This window comes from Oncorhynchus nerka, linkage group LG27 (assembly GCF_034236695.1).
Source record: "Oncorhynchus nerka isolate Pitt River linkage group LG27, Oner_Uvic_2.0, whole genome shotgun sequence".
NCBI classification, from domain to species: domain Eukaryota; kingdom Metazoa; phylum Chordata; class Actinopteri; order Salmoniformes; family Salmonidae; genus Oncorhynchus; species Oncorhynchus nerka.
In genome coordinates, this window is record NC_088422.1 from 46,212,418 (window position 1) to 46,231,523 (window position 19,106).

The 19,106-nt window shown below is 41.9% G+C and overlaps 1 protein-coding gene across 6 annotated transcripts in view; it reads right to left on the bottom strand.

Annotated features, from left to right (window-relative positions):
• Nucleotides 1–19,106, bottom strand: part of abca2 (ATP-binding cassette, sub-family A (ABC1), member 2) — an 82,307-nt gene that overhangs the window by 39,333 nt on the left and 23,868 nt on the right. For all 6 annotated transcript variants that reach the window (XM_065011711.1, XM_065011709.1, XM_065011708.1 and 3 more), the window contains exon 2: nucleotides 10,218–10,311. In XM_065011711.1, the coding sequence (XP_064867783.1) occupies nucleotides 10,218–10,311 (94 nt within the window). The remainder of the gene's footprint in view (nucleotides 1–10,217; nucleotides 10,312–19,106) is intronic.

Here is a 19,106-nt window from a genome sequence, read left to right on the forward strand (position 1 = left end):
TCAACTAGTGTTCTGATGTTAATGCAGTTTTATCTGATTGTTCTTAATGTGCAGTGATATTTTGCAGCTCTTTTGTTAATATAAGACTTGGGTATAAAAATGAATTACCCCCTGTGATTATAAAAATCTATCCATCTCACCAACATTGCTTTATCCTAATAAAACCGGATGCTAAACTGCTGACACTTACTCTGGTGCTATTACTGTCTCATTGAATAACCTATAAAAATTGGAAATACCCACTTCTGAGCCAATAAGGACTCCAGATGAAGGAGTCCTTATGTGAGCACTTCTCATGATGCTCTAGGATGAAGCAGCCCCTAGAGACACTGATCTAAGGTCAGTTTGTTACTGTAAGGTTTGGAGAGGGTAAACTGATCCCAGATCTGAACCTAAGGGCAATCAGTATTCAGAGCTGCTGACGCGGTGGAATGAGTCAAAAGCTTCGAGTTACTAAGCGTGCACATCACAGAGGACCTGACATGGACCAACCATACTACTACCAGGGTGGAGAAGGAGCAACACACACAGGGATCATGCCGCTTCTCCTTCCAGGCACTACTAACCCTGTGCCACGGCAAAGTAGACTATAAAGATGTTAAACCACAGAACGTGCCTGTCAAAAAGTTCTGTTTCTGAGAATGTTGAAGGAGTGTTCCTTGATAACTGCATAGCTGGGATTGAAGTCCTGTGTTGCTTCGTTGGTAAGAGCAGAACACAAGGGAAATCCAAGGTTGTGGGTTCAATTCCCACAGGGATTTCATAGACCTACACTTATAAAACGTGTATGCATTGTACTGTGCTGTAAGGAGGCCCGAGCACACCCCCATTCACATCATCATACCTTATCATAATGACACATCCCATGTGCTGCTGCTACTGTTTATTATCTATCCGGTTGCCTAGTCACTTTATTCCTAGTTATATGTGCATATCCACCTCAATTACCTCGTAGCCTTGCGCATCGACTCAGTACTGGTACTCCGTATTTATAGCCAAGTTATTGTTACTCATTGTGTATTTATTAACACTTTTATTATTACGTATTATTTCTCTATTTTCTTTCTCTCTGCCTTGTTTGGAAGGGCCTTTCTCTCTGCCTTGTTGGGAAGGGCCTTTCTCTCTGCCTTGTTGGGAAGGGCCTTTCTCTCTGCCTTGTTGGGAAGGGCCCGTAAGCATTTCACTGCTACACACACAACACCTGTTGTGTACGAAGCATGTGACTAATAAAGTTTGATTTGACACATACACACTCAGGAACACACACACACACACACAGTCAATGCTGTTGTTCTGTTATATATCATTTATTATACTGCGCGACCAAGACACGGCCAACTTTATATCAGTAAATATGGTCTATTATTACTATGCATACTAACTCTTTTATTACTTGATACAGTATTTTTGACCTTGACTTATTTTCTTGTTTTTCTTGATATAGATTATTGTTCTGCATTATTGAGGGAGCTGGCGCACAAGTATTTCGCTGCATCTTTTATGCCCTCCGTAAACTGTGACGATTAGTATAGATTTTTTAAAAATGTTATCCTATTCCCTATGTAGTTCACTATTTTTGACCAGGGCTAATAGTGCTCTGGTCAAAAGTAGTGCAATAAATACGAAATCGGGTACCATTTGGGACGCACACAGTCCTATCTTCCACATTACAACACAGTTCAGTCCGGACATCTTGTCCCCCTTCACACACTGATCCCAGGATAAAAGGACACAAGATCATCAAAGGTCAATGGTTTAGTAGATCAGTCAACCAGCGGAAAAGTAGATCAAGTGTCAGTCAGTTAGATCTAGTTCCAGACAGATTTATGGTAGAGGTATGTGATGTATACATGATGTAGTATATGTTGCTACCAGTAACTGGTTATCACAGAAACACAGAAACATAGACACAGGCACACATACTGATTCCCACATACTCACACACACAGACAACATTCACCTTCAAATCCACACGGACAGCCCAGTGACTTTATTTGTGATCATGACCGTGTACATGCAGTCACAGATAACATGTTGTATTTGCTCCCTACACATTTGAGCCGGTGGTTGTGCGCCCGCGTGTGTGTATGTGTGTGTATATATGTGGCAGGGTGCCAGTGTGTGCCTTACAACGGTAACCTGGGCACAAAGCTCTTTAGTATTAGTCAGATGTGTGAAATAGGATCTGTTGGCTGGAGATGACATTGTAGACAGATCCCACCCCAGTCACTGAGAATACGTCCCAAATGGCACCCTATTCCCTATATAATGCACTGTCCTGGTAAAAACTAGTGTACTATAAAGGGAACTACGGTGCTGACAACACAGAGACCAGGAGGGGAGGCATGCAGACACATTTTTTTTATTTATATATTTGACATTGAAGTTCTTTAACAGACACTGTTATCCAGAGGAACTTAAAGAAGCAATTAGGGTTAAGTGCCCTGCTCAGGAGCACATTGACAGATGTTTCACCTAGTCGGCTCAGAGCTCTTAACCGCTAGGCTACCACACACACAAATATTAGGAGACCCGAGTCAGAGTCAAGGTAAATATAACCACAGATGAGATTTCCATGAATGAGTCAGTCACAGCCACAATAATAAAGACGTATTTGACACTTACAGACTGCTCTAGCATGCAGTGAACATGCATCATGCGGAGGAGACAACAGAGAGTAGAGAAGAGAAAAAGAAGACAGAGAGAGAGAGAGGAGGGAGAGATATAAAAAGAGAGAAAGAGTAGAGGGCCATAGAATAAAAGAGAGAGAAAAAAACATGTAAATAAAACAGGTGTGTATGTCTGTGGACAATGACAGTGCACAAACTAACATGACTAAACATGACTAACAGTACTATGAATGACAACACGACTAGACAGTAGTGTCTTTGCAACCAGCACTTCACTAGCAGATTAGCAAAGCTAACGTTGGCCTTCTACAACTAAACAGAAATACGTGGCAACTCACAACACACATCAGCAGTCTCAAATGGCACCCTATTCCCTTTAAAGTGCACTACTTTTGACCCAGTAGTGCACTACATAGGGAATACAGTGCCATTTGAGATGCATACATTCCATATTTAGGCCAACATGCGTCTGTATCTACGGCGCATTGTAGGCTACAGCACTGTTCATTGTCTTCTCGAACTCCACAGTGGGACTGTCAATGAAGGTATGGTTAGATGAATGTTTTTGAACTGGTGGACCCCTTCCCCACTGGGAGGCAATAGTGAGGTAAGCATGGGAGATTCTCACGCATCCACAGCACAGTAAACTAACCAACCACTAACCACCATCGCTCCTCAACCCTCTGCATCCTGGCCTCCTCTCATCTTCTTCTGCATCTTAACCTGGTCCCAGATCTCTTTGTGCTCTTGCCAAATCCATTGCTGTCCTGGTCAGTTGTTGTTACCCCCATATTCAAGTCTGGAGATTGTTTTAAGGTCAATAATTATAGACCTACACTCAGTATACAAAACATAAAGAACACCTGCTCTTTCCATGACATAGACTGACCAAGTGAATCCAGGTGAAAGCTAGGATCCCATATTGATGCCACTTGATAAATGTAGATGAAGGGGAGGAGACAAGTTAAAGAAGGATTTTTACATCTTAAGACAATTGAAACATGGATTGAATATTTGTGCCATTCAGAGGGTGAATGGGCAGGACTAAAGATTCAAGTGCCTTTGAATAGGGTACGGTAGTAGGTGCCAGGCGCACCGGTTTGTGTCAAGAACTGCAACGTTGCTGGGTTTTTCATGCTCAACAGTTTCCCGTGTGCATCAAGAATTGTCCACCACCCCAAGGACATCCAGCCAACTTGACACAACTGTGAGAAGCATTGGAGTCAACATGGGGCCAGCATCCCGGTGGAACGCTTTCGACACCTTGTAGAGTCCATGCCCCAATGATTTGAGGTTGTTTTGTGGGCAAGGGGGGATCAATATTAGGAAGGTGCTCCTAATGTTTGGTATACTCAGTGTATTATAATTTTGCCAATTATTTCGAAGGCTGCAGAGAGGGTAGTTGCTGAGCAATTTGATTGATCACTTGAATACTTGTGAATTGTCATTACACCTGATGAAATTTGGCTTCAGAGATAATCATTCTACTGAGTCAGCAAACTGTTATTTTTGGGGGGAAGGTTCAATTGAAACTTGACAAAGTGGGAGTGGTAGGAGCTTTACAAAAAGCATTTGATACTGTAAATCGTGGTGAATTCAGTTGAATACATTCAGTTGGACAACTGACTAGGTATCCCCCTTTCCCTTTCCCTAAATCACAAATTCTACTCTCTAAACTAGCAATGTTTATTAAAGAAAAAGCATTGAACCTTTTCTGACATCTTTATTAAGTCAGAAAAAAATCTATATTGTGTCTGAAATATAAATACCTGGGTGTGGTACTGACTTTAAGAAAACATGTAAAGAAGCTGTTCAATACTGTGCAATTTTACTTTAGACATACGGTGCCTTCAGAAAGTATTCACACCCCTTGGGTTTTTTCACATTTTGTTGTGTTACAGCCTGAATTGAAAATGATTACATTGAGATTTTGTGTCACCGGCCTACACACAATACCCCATAATTTGACATTTTGGCAAATTAATTAAGAATGAAAAGCTGAAATGTATTGAGTCAATAAGTATTCAACCCTTTGTTATGGCAAGCCATAACAAGTAAAAATGTGTTTAACAAGTCACATAATAAGTTGCATGAACAATAATATTGCTTAAAATGATTTTTGAAAGACTACCATATCTATGTGCCCCACACATACAACTATCGGTAAGCTCCCTCAGTTGAACAGTGAATTTGAAACACATATTCAACCACAAAGACCAGGGAGGTTTTCCATTGCCTTTCACTTTGGGTGGTGTAGGAATAGAGCCAGTCACTACAAAGATACAGGTGCCCTTCCTAACTCAGTTGCTGGAGAGGAAGGAAACTGCTCAGGTATTTCACCATGAGGCCAATGGTGACTTTAAATTGATTTACTTTATTTAACCTTAATTTAACTTGGAATGTCAGTTAAGAACAAATTCTTATTTACAATGACGGCCTACCCCGGCCAAACCCTAACCCGGACGATGCTAGGCCAATTGTGCGCCGCCCTATGGGACCCTAAGGGACTCGCAATTACAGCCAGTTGTGATAAAGCCTGGAATTGAACTAGGGTCTGCAGTGATGCCTCTAGCACTGAGATGCAGTTCCTTAGACAGCTGCGCCACTCGGGAGCCCATTTAAAACAGTTACAGAGTTTAATGCCTGGGATCGGCAAAAACTGAGGACGGCTCAAGAACATTGTAGTTACTCTACAATACTAACCTAATTGACAAAGTGTAAAAAAGAACGTTTGTACAGAATCAAAATATTCCAAGACAAGCATCCTGTTTGCAACAAGCCACTAAAGTAATACTGCAAAACATGTGACAAAGCAATTCACTTTTTGTCCTGAATACAAAATGTTACAGTGCATTTGGAAAGTATTCAGACCCCTCGACTTTTTACACATTTTGTCACACTACTGCCTTGATTAAAGTGTTGTTGTTTTTTAAAATCAATCTACACACAATATCCCGTAATGACAAAGATAAAACAGGTTTTTAGAAATCTGGGCAAATGTATACAAAATAAAAACAAAAATACCTTATTTACGTAAGTATTCAGACCCTTTGCTATGAGACTCAAAATTGAGCTCAGGTGCATCCTGTTTCCTTTGATCATCCTTGAGATGTTTCTACAACTTGATTGGAGTCCACCTGTGGTAAATTCAATTGATTGGAAAGGATTTGGAAAGGCACACACCTGTCTATATAAGGTCCCACAGTGTATGTCAAAGCGGAAACCAAGCCATGAGGTCGAAGGAATTGTCCGTAGAGCTCCGAGATAGGATTGTGTCGAGGCACAGATCTGGGGAAGGGTACCAAAACATTTCTGCAGCATTGAAGGTCCCCAAGAACACAGTGGCCTCCATCATTCTCCAATGGAAGAAGTTTGGAACCACCAAGACTCTTCCTAGAGCTGGCCGCCCGGCCAAACTGTGCAATTGGGGTAGAAGGGCCTTGGTCAGAGAGTTGACCAAGAACCCGATGGTCACTCTGACAGAGCTCCAGTTTTTTTCTGTGGAGATGGAAGAACCTTCCAGAAGGACAACCATCTCTGCAGGTCTCCACCAATCAGGATATGTGATATTTCAGGGGTTTTTTTATACACATTTGCTAAAATGTCTAAAAACCAGATTTTGCTTTGTCATTATGGGGTATTGTGTGTAGATTGATGAAGAAAAACGTACTATTTAATCAATTTTAAAATAAGGCTGTAACGTAACAAAATGTGTAAAAAGTCAAGGGCTCTGAATACTTTCCGAATACACTGTATGTTTGGGGCTAATCCAATACAACACATTACTCTCCATAGTGATGGCTGTATCGTGTCAAGGGTATGCTTGTACTGGGGAGTTCTTCAGGATAAAAAAAATGACTGAATGGACCTAAGCACATGCAAAATCCTAGAGGAAAACCCAGTTCAGTCTGCTTTCCACAAGACACTGGGAGATTAATTCACCTTCCAGCAGGACAATAACCTAAAACACAGAAGACAGTGAATTTTCTGAATGTTCCTGAGTGGCAGTTACAGTTACAGTTACAGTTTTGACTTAAATCTACTTTAAAATCTTTGGCAAGACCTGAAAATGGTTGTCTAACAATGATCAACAACCAATTTGACAGAGCTTGGAGAATTTTTTAAAGAATAATGCACAAAACAGGCGTGGAAAGCTCTAATTACTGTAATTGCTGCCAAAGGTGGTTTTTACAATGTATTGACTCAGGGGTGTGAACACTTTATGTCAATTAGACATTTATGTTTTCCATTTTCAATCAATATGTGAAAATGTCTAAAAACATGTTATCACTTTGTCATTATGGGATATTGTGTGAAAATGGTTGAGAAAACTCCCCAACTATTTAATGCACTTTGAATATAACACACAACAAAATGTGGAATAAGTCAAGGTTTCTGAATACTTTCTGAAGGCACTGTATAATAAACTGTCTTAACACTAATGCTGCTAAGGTTTATATGCAGTCTATGATATGTTCTCACATGTTCTATTGCATTGCAAGTGGGTCACAAGCAGGAAAAAAGGCCAATCAAACCATTGCAAATCTCAGTACAAGAGTGCATTGAAGGTTATTTGATCAGAAACCCGAATCTTCATCACCATTGTTAAATTCTCAACACAATATGTTAAGTTTTGAAGATTTTGTACATTTTAAAATGTAAAACTGCTTTTTAAATGTTTACATGGTCACGATGGCAACACCCATCCGTAGCACGCGCTCCAGCAGGTGTATCTCATTGAGCATCCCCAAAGCCAACACCTCATTCGGCCGCCTTTCGTTCCAGTACTCTGCTGCCTGTGACTGGAACGATTTGCAAAAATTGCTGAAGTTGGAGACTTTTATCTCCCTCACCAACTTCAAACATCAGCTATCTGAGCAGCTAACCGATCGCTGCAGCTGTACATAATCTATTGGTAAATAGCCCACCCATTTTCACCTACCTCATCCCCACAGTTTTTATTTATTTACCTTTCTGCTCTTTTGCACACAAATATCTCTACCTGTACATGATCATCTGATCATTTATCACTCCAGTGTTAATCTGCAATATTGTAATTATACGCCTACCTCCTCATGCCTTTTGCACACATTGTATATAGACTCCCCTTTTTTTCTCTACTGTGTTATTGACTTGTTAATTGTTTACTCCATGTGTAACTCTGTGTTGTCTGTTCACTCTGCTATTGCTTTATCTTGGCCAGGTCGCAGTTGCAAATGAGAACCTGTTCTCAACTAGCCTACCTGGTTAAATAAAGGTGAAAAAAAAAAAAAAAAACATGGACTTGATCCACAACCCTTAAGTAGTCCAGTGACTACTTTACTATATATTGTACATGGTCCACTACTAGCTGTGCAGTGAATGTAAACTGTAGTTCCAGTGTGTGGAACAGCTTTTGCTCAATCTGCATTTTCTGTAAAAACTGTCCACCACCAACTTCTAGAAAAGTGTAAATGTGTGGCTAGTGTCAGCAGACTTGTGAACCTTTTCTGTTGCTGTTTTGTTTTTCTTGCTGTTCTTTTACTATGTTTTTACGACTCTTAATTCCAATAGCAATGTGTCTGATTATTATTATGTGCAATGTCTTGACTTCCGTCTGGAAATGTATCTGTTTGTCCTGACCTGTATTTTTTTTGTATTTTGTATTATTATATACACTACCAGTCAAACATTTGGACACACAAGGAAACCAGGAAAACATTATTTATACGAACAGACAACATACAAACATCAGACACACATTTTTTTGATATACAGTAACAGTCAAAAGTGTAGACACACCTACTCATTCAAAGGTTTTTCTTTATTTTTAAAACTATTTTCTACATTGTAGAATAATAGTGAGGACATCAAAACTATGAAATATGGCATCACGTAGTGACCAAAAAAGTGTTCAACAAATCAAAATACATTTTATATTTGGGATTCTTCAAAGTATCCACCCTTTGCCTTGATGACAGCTTTGCACACTTTTGGCATTCTCTCAACCAGCTTCATGAGGTAGTCACCTGGAATACATTTCAATTAACATGTGTGCCTTGTAAAAAGTGAATTTGTGGAATGTCTTTCCTTCTTAAAAGACCAAGTCCATATTATGAACCGTTCAAATAAGTAAAAACAAAATGACAGTCCACCATTACTTTAAGACATGAAGGTCAGTCAATCCGTAGAAAATGTCCAACACGTGGAAAGTTTCTTCAAGTGCAGTTGCAAAAACCCTCAACCGCTATGATGAAACTGGCTGTCATGATGACCACCACAGGAAAGGAAGACCCAGAGTTACCTCTGCTGCAGAGGATACGTTCATTAGAGTTATCTGCACCTCAGATTACAGTCCAAATAAATGCTTCACAGAGTTCAAGTAACAGACACATCTCAACATCAACTGTTCAGAGAAAACTGAGTGAATCAGGCCTTCATGGTCGAATTTCTGCAAAGAAACCACTACTAAAGGACACCAATAATAAGAAGAGACTTGCTTGCGTCAAGAAACACAAGCAATGGACATTAGATGGGTGGAAATGTGTCCTTTGGTCTGATGAGTCCAAATTGAGATTTTTGGTTCCAACCTTTGTGTCTTTGTGAGATACAAAGTAGGTGAATGGATGATCTCCGCCTGTGTGGTTCCCACCGTGAAGCATGGAGGAGGAGGAGTGATGGTGTGGAGGTGCTTTGCTGGTGACACTGATTTATTTAGAATTCAAGGCACACTTAACCAGCATGGCTACCACAGCATTCTGCAGCGATACACCATCCCATCTGGTTTGCACTTAGTGGGACTATCATTTGTTTTTCAACAGGGCAATGACCCAAAACACACCTTCAGTCTGTGTAAGGGCTATTTGACCAAGAAAGAGAGTGATGGAGTGCTGCATCAAATGACCTGGCCTCCACAATCACCTGACCTCAACCCAATTGAGATGGTTTGGGATGAGTTGGACCGCAGAGTGAAGGAAAAGCAGCCAACAAGTGCTAAGCATATGTGGGTGCTCCTTCAAGACAGTTGGAAAACCATTCCAGGTGAACCTGATTGAGAATGCCTAGAGTGTGCGAAGCTGTCATCAAGGCAAAGGGTGGATACTTTGAAGAATATAAAATATATTTAGATTTGTTTAACACTTTTTTGGTTACTACATGATTCCATATGTGTTATTTCATAGTGTTGATGTCTTCACTATTATTATACAATGTAGAAAATAGTAAAAATAAAGAAAAACCCTTGAATGAGTAGGTGTGTCTATACTTTGACTGTTACTGTATATCAACAACCATGTCTGATGTTTGTATGTTGTCCGTTCGTATAAATAACATTTTCCTTGTTTATTCTGTATGTTCACTGCAGACTGAAATGAGCTGTTGGCTAAGTCTGGTACAATGCATCTTTTCTCAAGTGTACTGAGACTTATGTTTTGTTGTACATTGTCCCTGTTCAAATAAACGCAATAATAATGCCAAACAATGTTGGCAGGACAATGAGTTACAAGGAGTTTGCATGGTAACAGACTGGCACTTAGGCTACTTCTAAATCACTTCTATTTCTCTTCCATTTTTACACTCTTTTGTGTAGCTCCCTTCTTTCTTTCCTACCTTCCTTGACGGGGATGGCAGGTTTCTTCTGGCGCAGGCCCAGCAGGATGAAGAAGAGGACCAGAGGGATGAAGATCTCAAAGGCCAACACCCACTGTAGAGAGGGAGGGAGGGAGGGGCAGGGAGGGAGAGAGAGAGTGAGTGAGTGAAACCGCTGAACAGCTAAACCAGTCTAGGTACAGTAGTTGTAAAACAGCACACAGGTGTGGCTACAAGGTTGAATTTAGTTAGCTACTACTTTCTTTCCACAACGAACCACTCCTTGTCGATTCTCATTTACTTGGTGATATATCAGCATAGTAAATGGGTTGAGTCGACTTTACCCAGTGTCAGTTATTGATCCATTAAATTAGGGAGTTGGAGTGAAGGTTGTCCAGTTTGCTAAACAAGCATTTTTGGCTCATGGACTGGGTGCCAAAACGGCCAGTGCTTTCCAAAGCGGTCTGCTACAGATATTACTTATGAAGAAGGGGGGTATAGAAGATGGAAGACGCAGCACTATAAGAAACACCACACACATACATAAACTCACACAAATCACACACACACACACACACAAATCAGGTAATCTGTGTTTATTGCCTGGTGTATATTGGCAGGAAAAGGAACTAGCACTTTCAATTTCACACGCGTCAACTGACACGAGTTATCTAGTAGTGAAGCAAGACAGTTTCAAAATACTTTTTTTTTTTTTTAAATACATAAAACCAGCCCCTTGCCAGGCTATCATTGCAAATAAGAATTTGATTGACTTGCCAGTTGCCTCGTTAGATTTACATTTACATTTAAGTCATTTAGCATTTAGCATTTAGATAATAGGTTAAATAAAAAAATATGGCGGTCTGATTGTTCCTCCTTACGTCTCCCACTCTCTAAACAGAGAGCTACCACTCTCTAAACAGAGAGCTACCACTCTCTAAACAGAGAGCTACCACTCTCTAAACAGAGAGCTACCACTCTCTAAACATTCAATTATACGTGCTTTGAACGCAACAAAGTGATGATTCATGAATCACATCAAGAATGTTGAGGAACGGTAGGTAGGGTTTATGCATCCTGATCAGTATTCAAGAGCGAAAGAGAGCGAGTCAAAGAGAAAGAGAGAAATACAGAGAGGAGGAAGTATAGTGGAAAGAGGAAAGGAGATATAGGGGAGCGAGAGAGGAGAGTGAGAAAGAGACAGAGGAAGTCACAAATGGTTAAGAAATCTACAAAACTATGAGACCCGAGAACGTGAGGACATGCGTCCCCACGCTGAAATGGTTACCACTCTATAGGCCAACGAGACCGACGGCGTTAGCTGAAAAGTACTGAATGGCTAGAAACTCTGAAACTTTCAACAGAGAAGAAGAACACCTCTACAAGACTACACATTCACAGCCTGCAGCTCTATGTGTAAAATAGTCTAGGAAACTCGACCGAAGAAGAGAGAGAAGAACAATTTCCTCCCACCACTATGGATTAGAGGTCGACCGATTATGATTTTTCAACGCCGATACCGATACCGATTATTGGAGGACCAAAAAAAAAAAACGATACCGATTAATCAGCCATTTTTAAAATGTATTTATTTATTTGTAATAATAACAATTACAACGATACTGAATGAACACTTTTATTTTAACTTAATATAATACATCAATAAAATCAGTTTAGCCTCAAATAAATAATGGAACATGTTCAATTTGGTTTAAATAATGCAAAAACAAAGTGTTGGAGAAGAAAGTAAAAGTGCAATATGTGCCATGTAAAAAAGCTAACGTTTATGTTCCTTGCTCAGAACATGTGTAACGGGGTGAGTGACTGGTTGCCGGGAAGTCAGGCGCAGGAGAGCAGAGATGGGTGATAAGAGGATAACTTTAATATACACCCTAGCCCAAAGGCGCAGGCGAGGCAGCAAAAAGCACAACCACGGTAACATGAACCGGATTAAACAAAACAAACAAACCTAGGTTTGAAACAAATCTAGCGCAAGCCAGCCTGTAACGTAACACCCTACACAAAGAACAATTCCACACACAGACATGGGGGAAACAAAGGGTAATATACATTAAGTCTGATGAGGGAATGTGAACCAGGTGTGCGGGAAAACAAGCAAAACAAATGGAAAATGAAAGGTGGAGTGGCGATGGCTAGAAGACCGGTGACGTCGACCGCCGAACGCCGCCTGAACAAGGAGAGGGACAGACTTCGGCGGAACTCGTGACAACATGAGAACATATGAAAGCTGGTGGTTCCTTTTAACACGAGTCTTCAATATTCCCAGGTAAGAAGTTTTAGGTTGTAGTTATTATAGGGATTATATGACAATTTCTCTCTATACCATTTGTGTTTCATATACCTTTGACTATTGGATGTTCTTATAGGCACTTTAGTACTGCCAGTGTAACAGTATAGCTTCCATCCCTCTCATCGCCCCTACCTGGGCTCGAACCGGGAACACATCGACAACAGCCACTCTCGAAGCATCGTTACCCATCACTCCACAAAAGCCGCGGCTCTTGCAGAGCAAGGGGAACAACTACTTCAAGGTCTCAGAGCGAGTAACGTCACCAATTGAAGCGCTATTAGCGCGCACCCCGCTAACTAGCTAGCCATTTCACATCGGTTACACCAGCCTAATCTCGGGAGTTGATAGGCTTGAAGTCATAAACAGCTCAATGCTTGAAGCACAGCGAAGAGCTGCTGGCAAATGCACGAAAGTGCTGTTTGAATGAATGCTTACGAGCCTGCTGCTGCCTACCACCGCTCAGTCAGCCTGTTCTATCAAATATCCAATCATAGACTTAATTATAACATAATAACACACAGAAATACGAGCCTTAGGTAATTAATATGGTCAAATGCAGAAACTATCATTTCGAAAACCAAAAGTTTATTCTTTCAGTGAAATACGGAACCGTTCCTTATTTTATCTAACGGGTGGCATCAATAAGCATAGGTCTAAATATTGCTGTTACATTGCACAAAACCTTCAATGTTATGTCATAATTATGTACAATTCTGGCAAATTAATTACGGTCTTTGTTCGGAATAAATGGTTTTCACACAGTTCGCAACGAGCCAGGCGGCCCAAACTGCTGCATATACCTTGACTGCTTGCACGGAACGTAAGAGAAGCAAGAGAAGTAAAGGAGAGAGGGGAGAGAGAGAGGAGAGAGAAAGAGACAGAGAGAGTGTAGAGGAAAGAGAAAAGGAGAGAGAGTAAAGGAGAGAGAGAGAGAAGAGGAATAATGTGTGTGACAAAAAGAGCAGTGTGCTGATTTTCCCTTCTCTCCCGAGTGTTCAAATAGCTGCTGGTCTCTATGCGCTGGGGAAGTCTGTGTTCTCCTTGAGAAGAGAAATCATTTGAGATGCAGACTCTGACCCTAACTCCATCCTCTGCTACAGTCTTCTCTGCTGGGACTCCCATGGCCCATATAGGCCAAGCTAGCCTCACTTTATGGGAGTGGCAAACATTGGTCACCTGAGGGGACATGGTGTGCGTTCCAAATGCGTCTCTATAGGCCCTGGTCAAAAGTAGTGCAGTACATAGGGAATAGAGTGCCATTTGGAACACAGACCAGTTCTCCTCATCTATGCTGTTCACCTGATCTAACCCTCTTTCCAACTAGATCTGTCCTGGTTTAACCCTGTCCTGATTTCCCATTCTACAGCCGAAGTTCTGCTGAAGGGTTTAAGGGTCAGAGATGGTGTGTGTGGGAGACAGATGACGTTATTTACACATTGGGAGTGTCAGAGACGCAGTCAGAGTACACAGACTACCTCATTTTACGGCATGGTGTCATGGTACACAGCACCAGGGAAACAGTCATCGGTGTAGGTCTCCTTCTCCCTCTTCCTTCCACTCCCTTTTCTCTCTCTCTAACACCCACACACACACATGCATGCAGGCCACCTGTCCAATCACAGGCTGGATGCTGAGTGCTGAGTCACCGGAAAGAGGGAGGATGGATAGGTGATTGAGTGACAATGCAGGTGTTTGTGTGTGCCTGTGTGTGTGTGTTTGTGTGTGCCTGTGTGCCTGTGTGCCTGTGTGTGCCTGTGTGTGTTTGTGTGTGTGTGTGTGTGTGTGTGTGTGTGTGTGTGGGATGTACTCTCTTCTCCCTGCTCTGTCCCAATCGTCTCTTGTTCACATGAGAGACAGGGGGGTCAGACATTCTGTCTCTGTGTCTGTCTGTGAAGGTCATGACGGACAAACAGCTCTTTGACATGCTTCTCTCACAATGCCCTGACACACTCAACAAAGCTTCCATTATAAGATCCTGAGTAGTAAACCCAACTGCTCTCTCTCTCTCTGTGTATACACACATGCATGAACAAACACATTCAGTACGCACACACACAGGCACAAGCACACACACACACTCAAACACACACACGCACGCACAAACACACACAGGCAAGCGCACAGACACACACGCACACAAACACACTGCAGGAAATCACTGTCCAGAGGGAGCACTTGTTTCTTGCTAGAATTCCTCAAGCTTATTGATTTCCGTGCCCTGAAAGGACAAACACAAACCTTTAATTCGAATATTAAATAGCTTCCCTTCCGAATCAGTGAGTTTCATAGTGCCTGTTTGAGTTTTTTCCTCCCCCAAATTTGCATGTCGAAGGTATATCTTCCATTATTTATAGGTGTGCCAATGCGTCTATCTGCCTCTGCTGTCCTCAATACTGAGTGCAGAGATAGTTTAGAGAGGTGCAGGTTTACTGTAACACAGACACGCACATGCACACAGACACACGCACACACACACACACAATAAAGAGATTCTGGGACTACAGGCTTCACAGGTAATCTGGTGTCACTTAACAAACAACATCACTCACCTCCGTAGTAGATACACTTTAGCACAAAACAATATCTAACAAACACTCACAAACTAACCACCATCTAGGCACCAAAACACCACTCAGATATGGCCCTGACATGGTCTGCAATCCACAGGAGGCTGCTGAGAGCAGGATGGCTTATAATAATGGCCGGAACGGAGCGAATAGAATAGCCATTCCACTGATTCCTCTCCAGCCATTACCACGAGCATATCCTACCCAATTAAGGTGCCAACAACCTCCTGTGCTGCAGTTCCACACAAGATTAAAAAAACAAAACCCTACTTATTCCACTGACAAACCATCCAGCATAAAAATGGTCAGTGTTCAGTACAGTGCCTTTGGAAAGTACTCAGACACCTTGACTTTTCCCACATTTTTTTACGTTACAGCCTTATTCTAAAATTGATTAAATAAATACAAATCCTCAGCAATCTACACACATTACCCCATAATGACAAAGTGAAAATAGGTTTTATTTACATAAGTATTCAGACCCTTTGTTATGAGACTCAAAATCGAGCTCAGATGCATCCTGTTTCTATTGATCATCCTTCAGAGTCCACATACGGTAAATTCAATTGACTGGACATGATTTTAAAAGGTACACACCTGTCTATATAAGGTCCAACAATTGACAGTGCATGTCAGAGCAAAAACCAAGCCACGAGGTCAAAGGCATTGTCCGTAGAGCTCCTAGACAGGATTATGCACAGATCTGGGAAAGGGGACCAAAAAAATTCTGCAGCATTGAAGGTCCCCAAGAACACAGTGGCCTCCATCATTCTTAAATGGAAGAAGTTTGGAACCACCAAGACTCTTCCTGGAGCCAGCTGCCCAGCCAAACTGAGCAATAGGGGGAGAAGGGCCTTGGTCAGGGAGGTGACCAAGAACCCGATGGTCACTCTGTGGCGCTGAGAGAACATTCTTGAAGGACAACCATCTCTGCAGCACTCCACCAATCAGGCCTTTATGCCAGACGGAAGCCACTCATCAGTAAAAAGGCACATGACAGCCCGCTTAGAGTTTGACAAAAGGCCCCTAAAGGCTATCAGACCATGAGAAACAAGATTATCTGGTCTGATGAAACCAAGATTCATCTCTTTGGCCTGAATGCCAAGTGTTACGTCTGGAGGAAACATGGCACCATCCCTACGGTGAAGCATGGTGGTGGCAGCATCATGCTTGTGGGGGTGTTTTTCAGCAGCAGGTACTGTGAGACTAGTCAGGATCGAGGGAAAGATGAACGGAGCAAAGTACAGAGAGATCCTTGATGAAAACCTGCTCCAGAGCGCTCAGGACCTCAGATAAGGGCGAAGGTTCACTTTCCAACAGGACAAACCCTAAGCACAAAGTCAAGACAACACAGGAGTTGCTTCGGGACAAGTCTCTGAATGACCTTGATTGGCCCAACCAGAGCCCGGACTTAAATCCGATCAAACATCTCTGGAGAGACCTGAAAATAGCTGTGCAGCGACGCTCCCCATCCAACCTGACAGAACTTGAGAGGATCTGCAGAGAAGAATGGGAGAAACTTCCCAAATACAGGTGTGCCAAGCTTGTAGCGTCATACCCAAGAAGACTCAAGGCTGTAATTGCTGCCAAAGGTGCTTCAACAAAGTACTAAGTAAAGGGTCTGAATACTTATGTAAATGTGATATTTCTGTAGCATTCCCCTTGCCTATATAGTTATACTATTCCCGAAGGTATCACTTCCTATTTCAATACTAACAACAAAAAGCAGTAGAACTTTAGTGTGTTTCTTTTCCACCTAGGGAGAGTCTAATGAATGGAAATAGTGAAATAGGGACCAACAGAGAGAGAGAACTGGAAGGGAAATAGGATTTGAAAGTCCTAGGGAATTGCATTCCTGCCATGCCATGCAAACATTTCCCACTGATTCATTAAACAGGCTGCGTGGTGCCCAATTCCTTATGCAGTGCACTGCTTTTGACCAGGGCCATGAATAGTGTCTGCCTCTGACCTGCAGAATCAATCAAACATTGAGATGTTTGCATTTGAACTGGAATGAATTTGTACAGGTCACCATGGCCGCGTTCCAGGCTAACTAAATTGTAGACACCTGTTGGCAATTTTTTTTACGGTGCATTACTACAACCGACTGGAGTGCGGACCTCAGTTAATCTTTCAATCACTCACGTGGGCATATGCTCCTAAAAACCAATGAGGAGATGGGAGAGGCCGGACTTGCAGCACGTTGAGTGTCACAAATAGAACCAATTTCTATTTTAGCGCCTGGCCACGCGCGAGCAGTGTGGGTGCAATGATTGAATAACATGTATGTGTACATTTATTTTACAACGCACATGCGAGCGGTGTGGTCAGCATGTAAGAAGTATACAAAGTTACAGTAGGTAGGTTTCCATCGAATTGGCGAAATATTTTTTGGGGGGGCCGGCAGAACGCGTATGGCTCTCGAGCTTTGCCTCTCCCGATTCCGTAGGGGAGTTGCAGCGATGGGACAAGATCTTAACTACCAATTGGATATCACGTAATTATTCATATTTTTAACAACTTATGTGTGCATTTTTCCACCCGATCAAATTGACTTGTTGTGGATAAAAGGCTGTGTGTGATGATGTAGTTAAATGGGGTTCCATCGCATACTTGATGGCTTTGTAAAAAACAATGTTGCATTATATAGCAAAATGTGCCCACTCTGGTCTTGGCGGGCTCAGTGCGCTCCAGCCAAGAGCTTGGAGATACAGTGTGGGTAAACGTGCCTCCGTGATGAGATTATTATGGACAGAAGAGCGAGATTATTTTGATTTTGACTTCACAGTGTGGCGAGAGTGCATGGTGATTGATGCTCCTTCCCAATAAATATTGAGGGTCTTATTCTTGTGACACGATGACTGATGATGTAGCCTAATAAACCGCATGCTTTCCCAGGTCGTAGTGGGAGGACCACACAACATATCATCCATCGTGTGACACCAAGGTTACGTCGATATGATGGTTATTAGGTCAATGTTGGCGAATAAAGGAGTTTCCAACGCCATTTCTCGCATGATTAATTTTACCAACACAAAAGGATCCCACCTTGTCTAGCATATTTTGTTTCGCTGACATTTGGAAAGTTTTACCGACAAATGGACTGTTTCCATTAGGCCTATCGTGACATTTTCCTTTATCTTCTTTACGTGCATGAAAAGGTTGGATGGAAGAAACAGGATTATTTTTTGCTCAACTCTGCACATCTCTGAGTTGTTAATTACCAAGCAAACTGTGAGCATCACTAACAAACTTTGATCTTTCTGCTTGTGGAGGCGTCGCTTTTAATCATTACCAGTCAACTCAGGACCGCATGGGCCTTTATGCATGAAATACATCCAAATTAGCAGCTTCATCACAGCAATTAGTGGAGATTCTGTCTCTGGAGCCTTTCGTTGTTTTACACTGCAACTAAGAACAACTGAACACACTCTCATCCTCTCTATTCTGCTGTCTTCTACTTTCACTCTCTCTGTCTTCCTCTGTTGTGCTGTCTGTCTCCCTCTGCCTCTCTTTCTTCCTATCTCTCTTTCTAGCTTTCTCTCTCTCACTTTTTCTCTCTCTACGTATCTCTCTGTTTCACTCTTTTTTTCCCAGCCTAGTTAGTTCTCAATGTGCCATTACCACTGAGATAACAATGCAGAGAGGACTAAGTTACACAGGAACAGAACCACCGATATGATACATGGTCAGGTACTTGGTCCCCAGTTTTCAAAATTGGAGATTCTACTCAATAGAAAGACAAATCACAAAAATACACAGAACATCTGGTCTCATTTCAACCTTCATTTCATCTGCTTTTCCAACTAGGTAATTGTATTTCTTTTTAGCTGGCATCTTTCCTTGTAGCCTATCTCTCCGCTGTTCTCTCCTCTGTTCTCTCCTCTGTTCTCTCCTCTGTTCTCTCCCCTGTTCTCTTCTCTGTTCTTTCCCCTGTTCTCTTCTCTGTTCTTTCCTGTGTTCTCTTCTCTGTTCTCTCTCCTGTTTCCTCCTCTGTTCTTTCCTCTGTTCTCTTCCCTGTTCTCTTCTCTG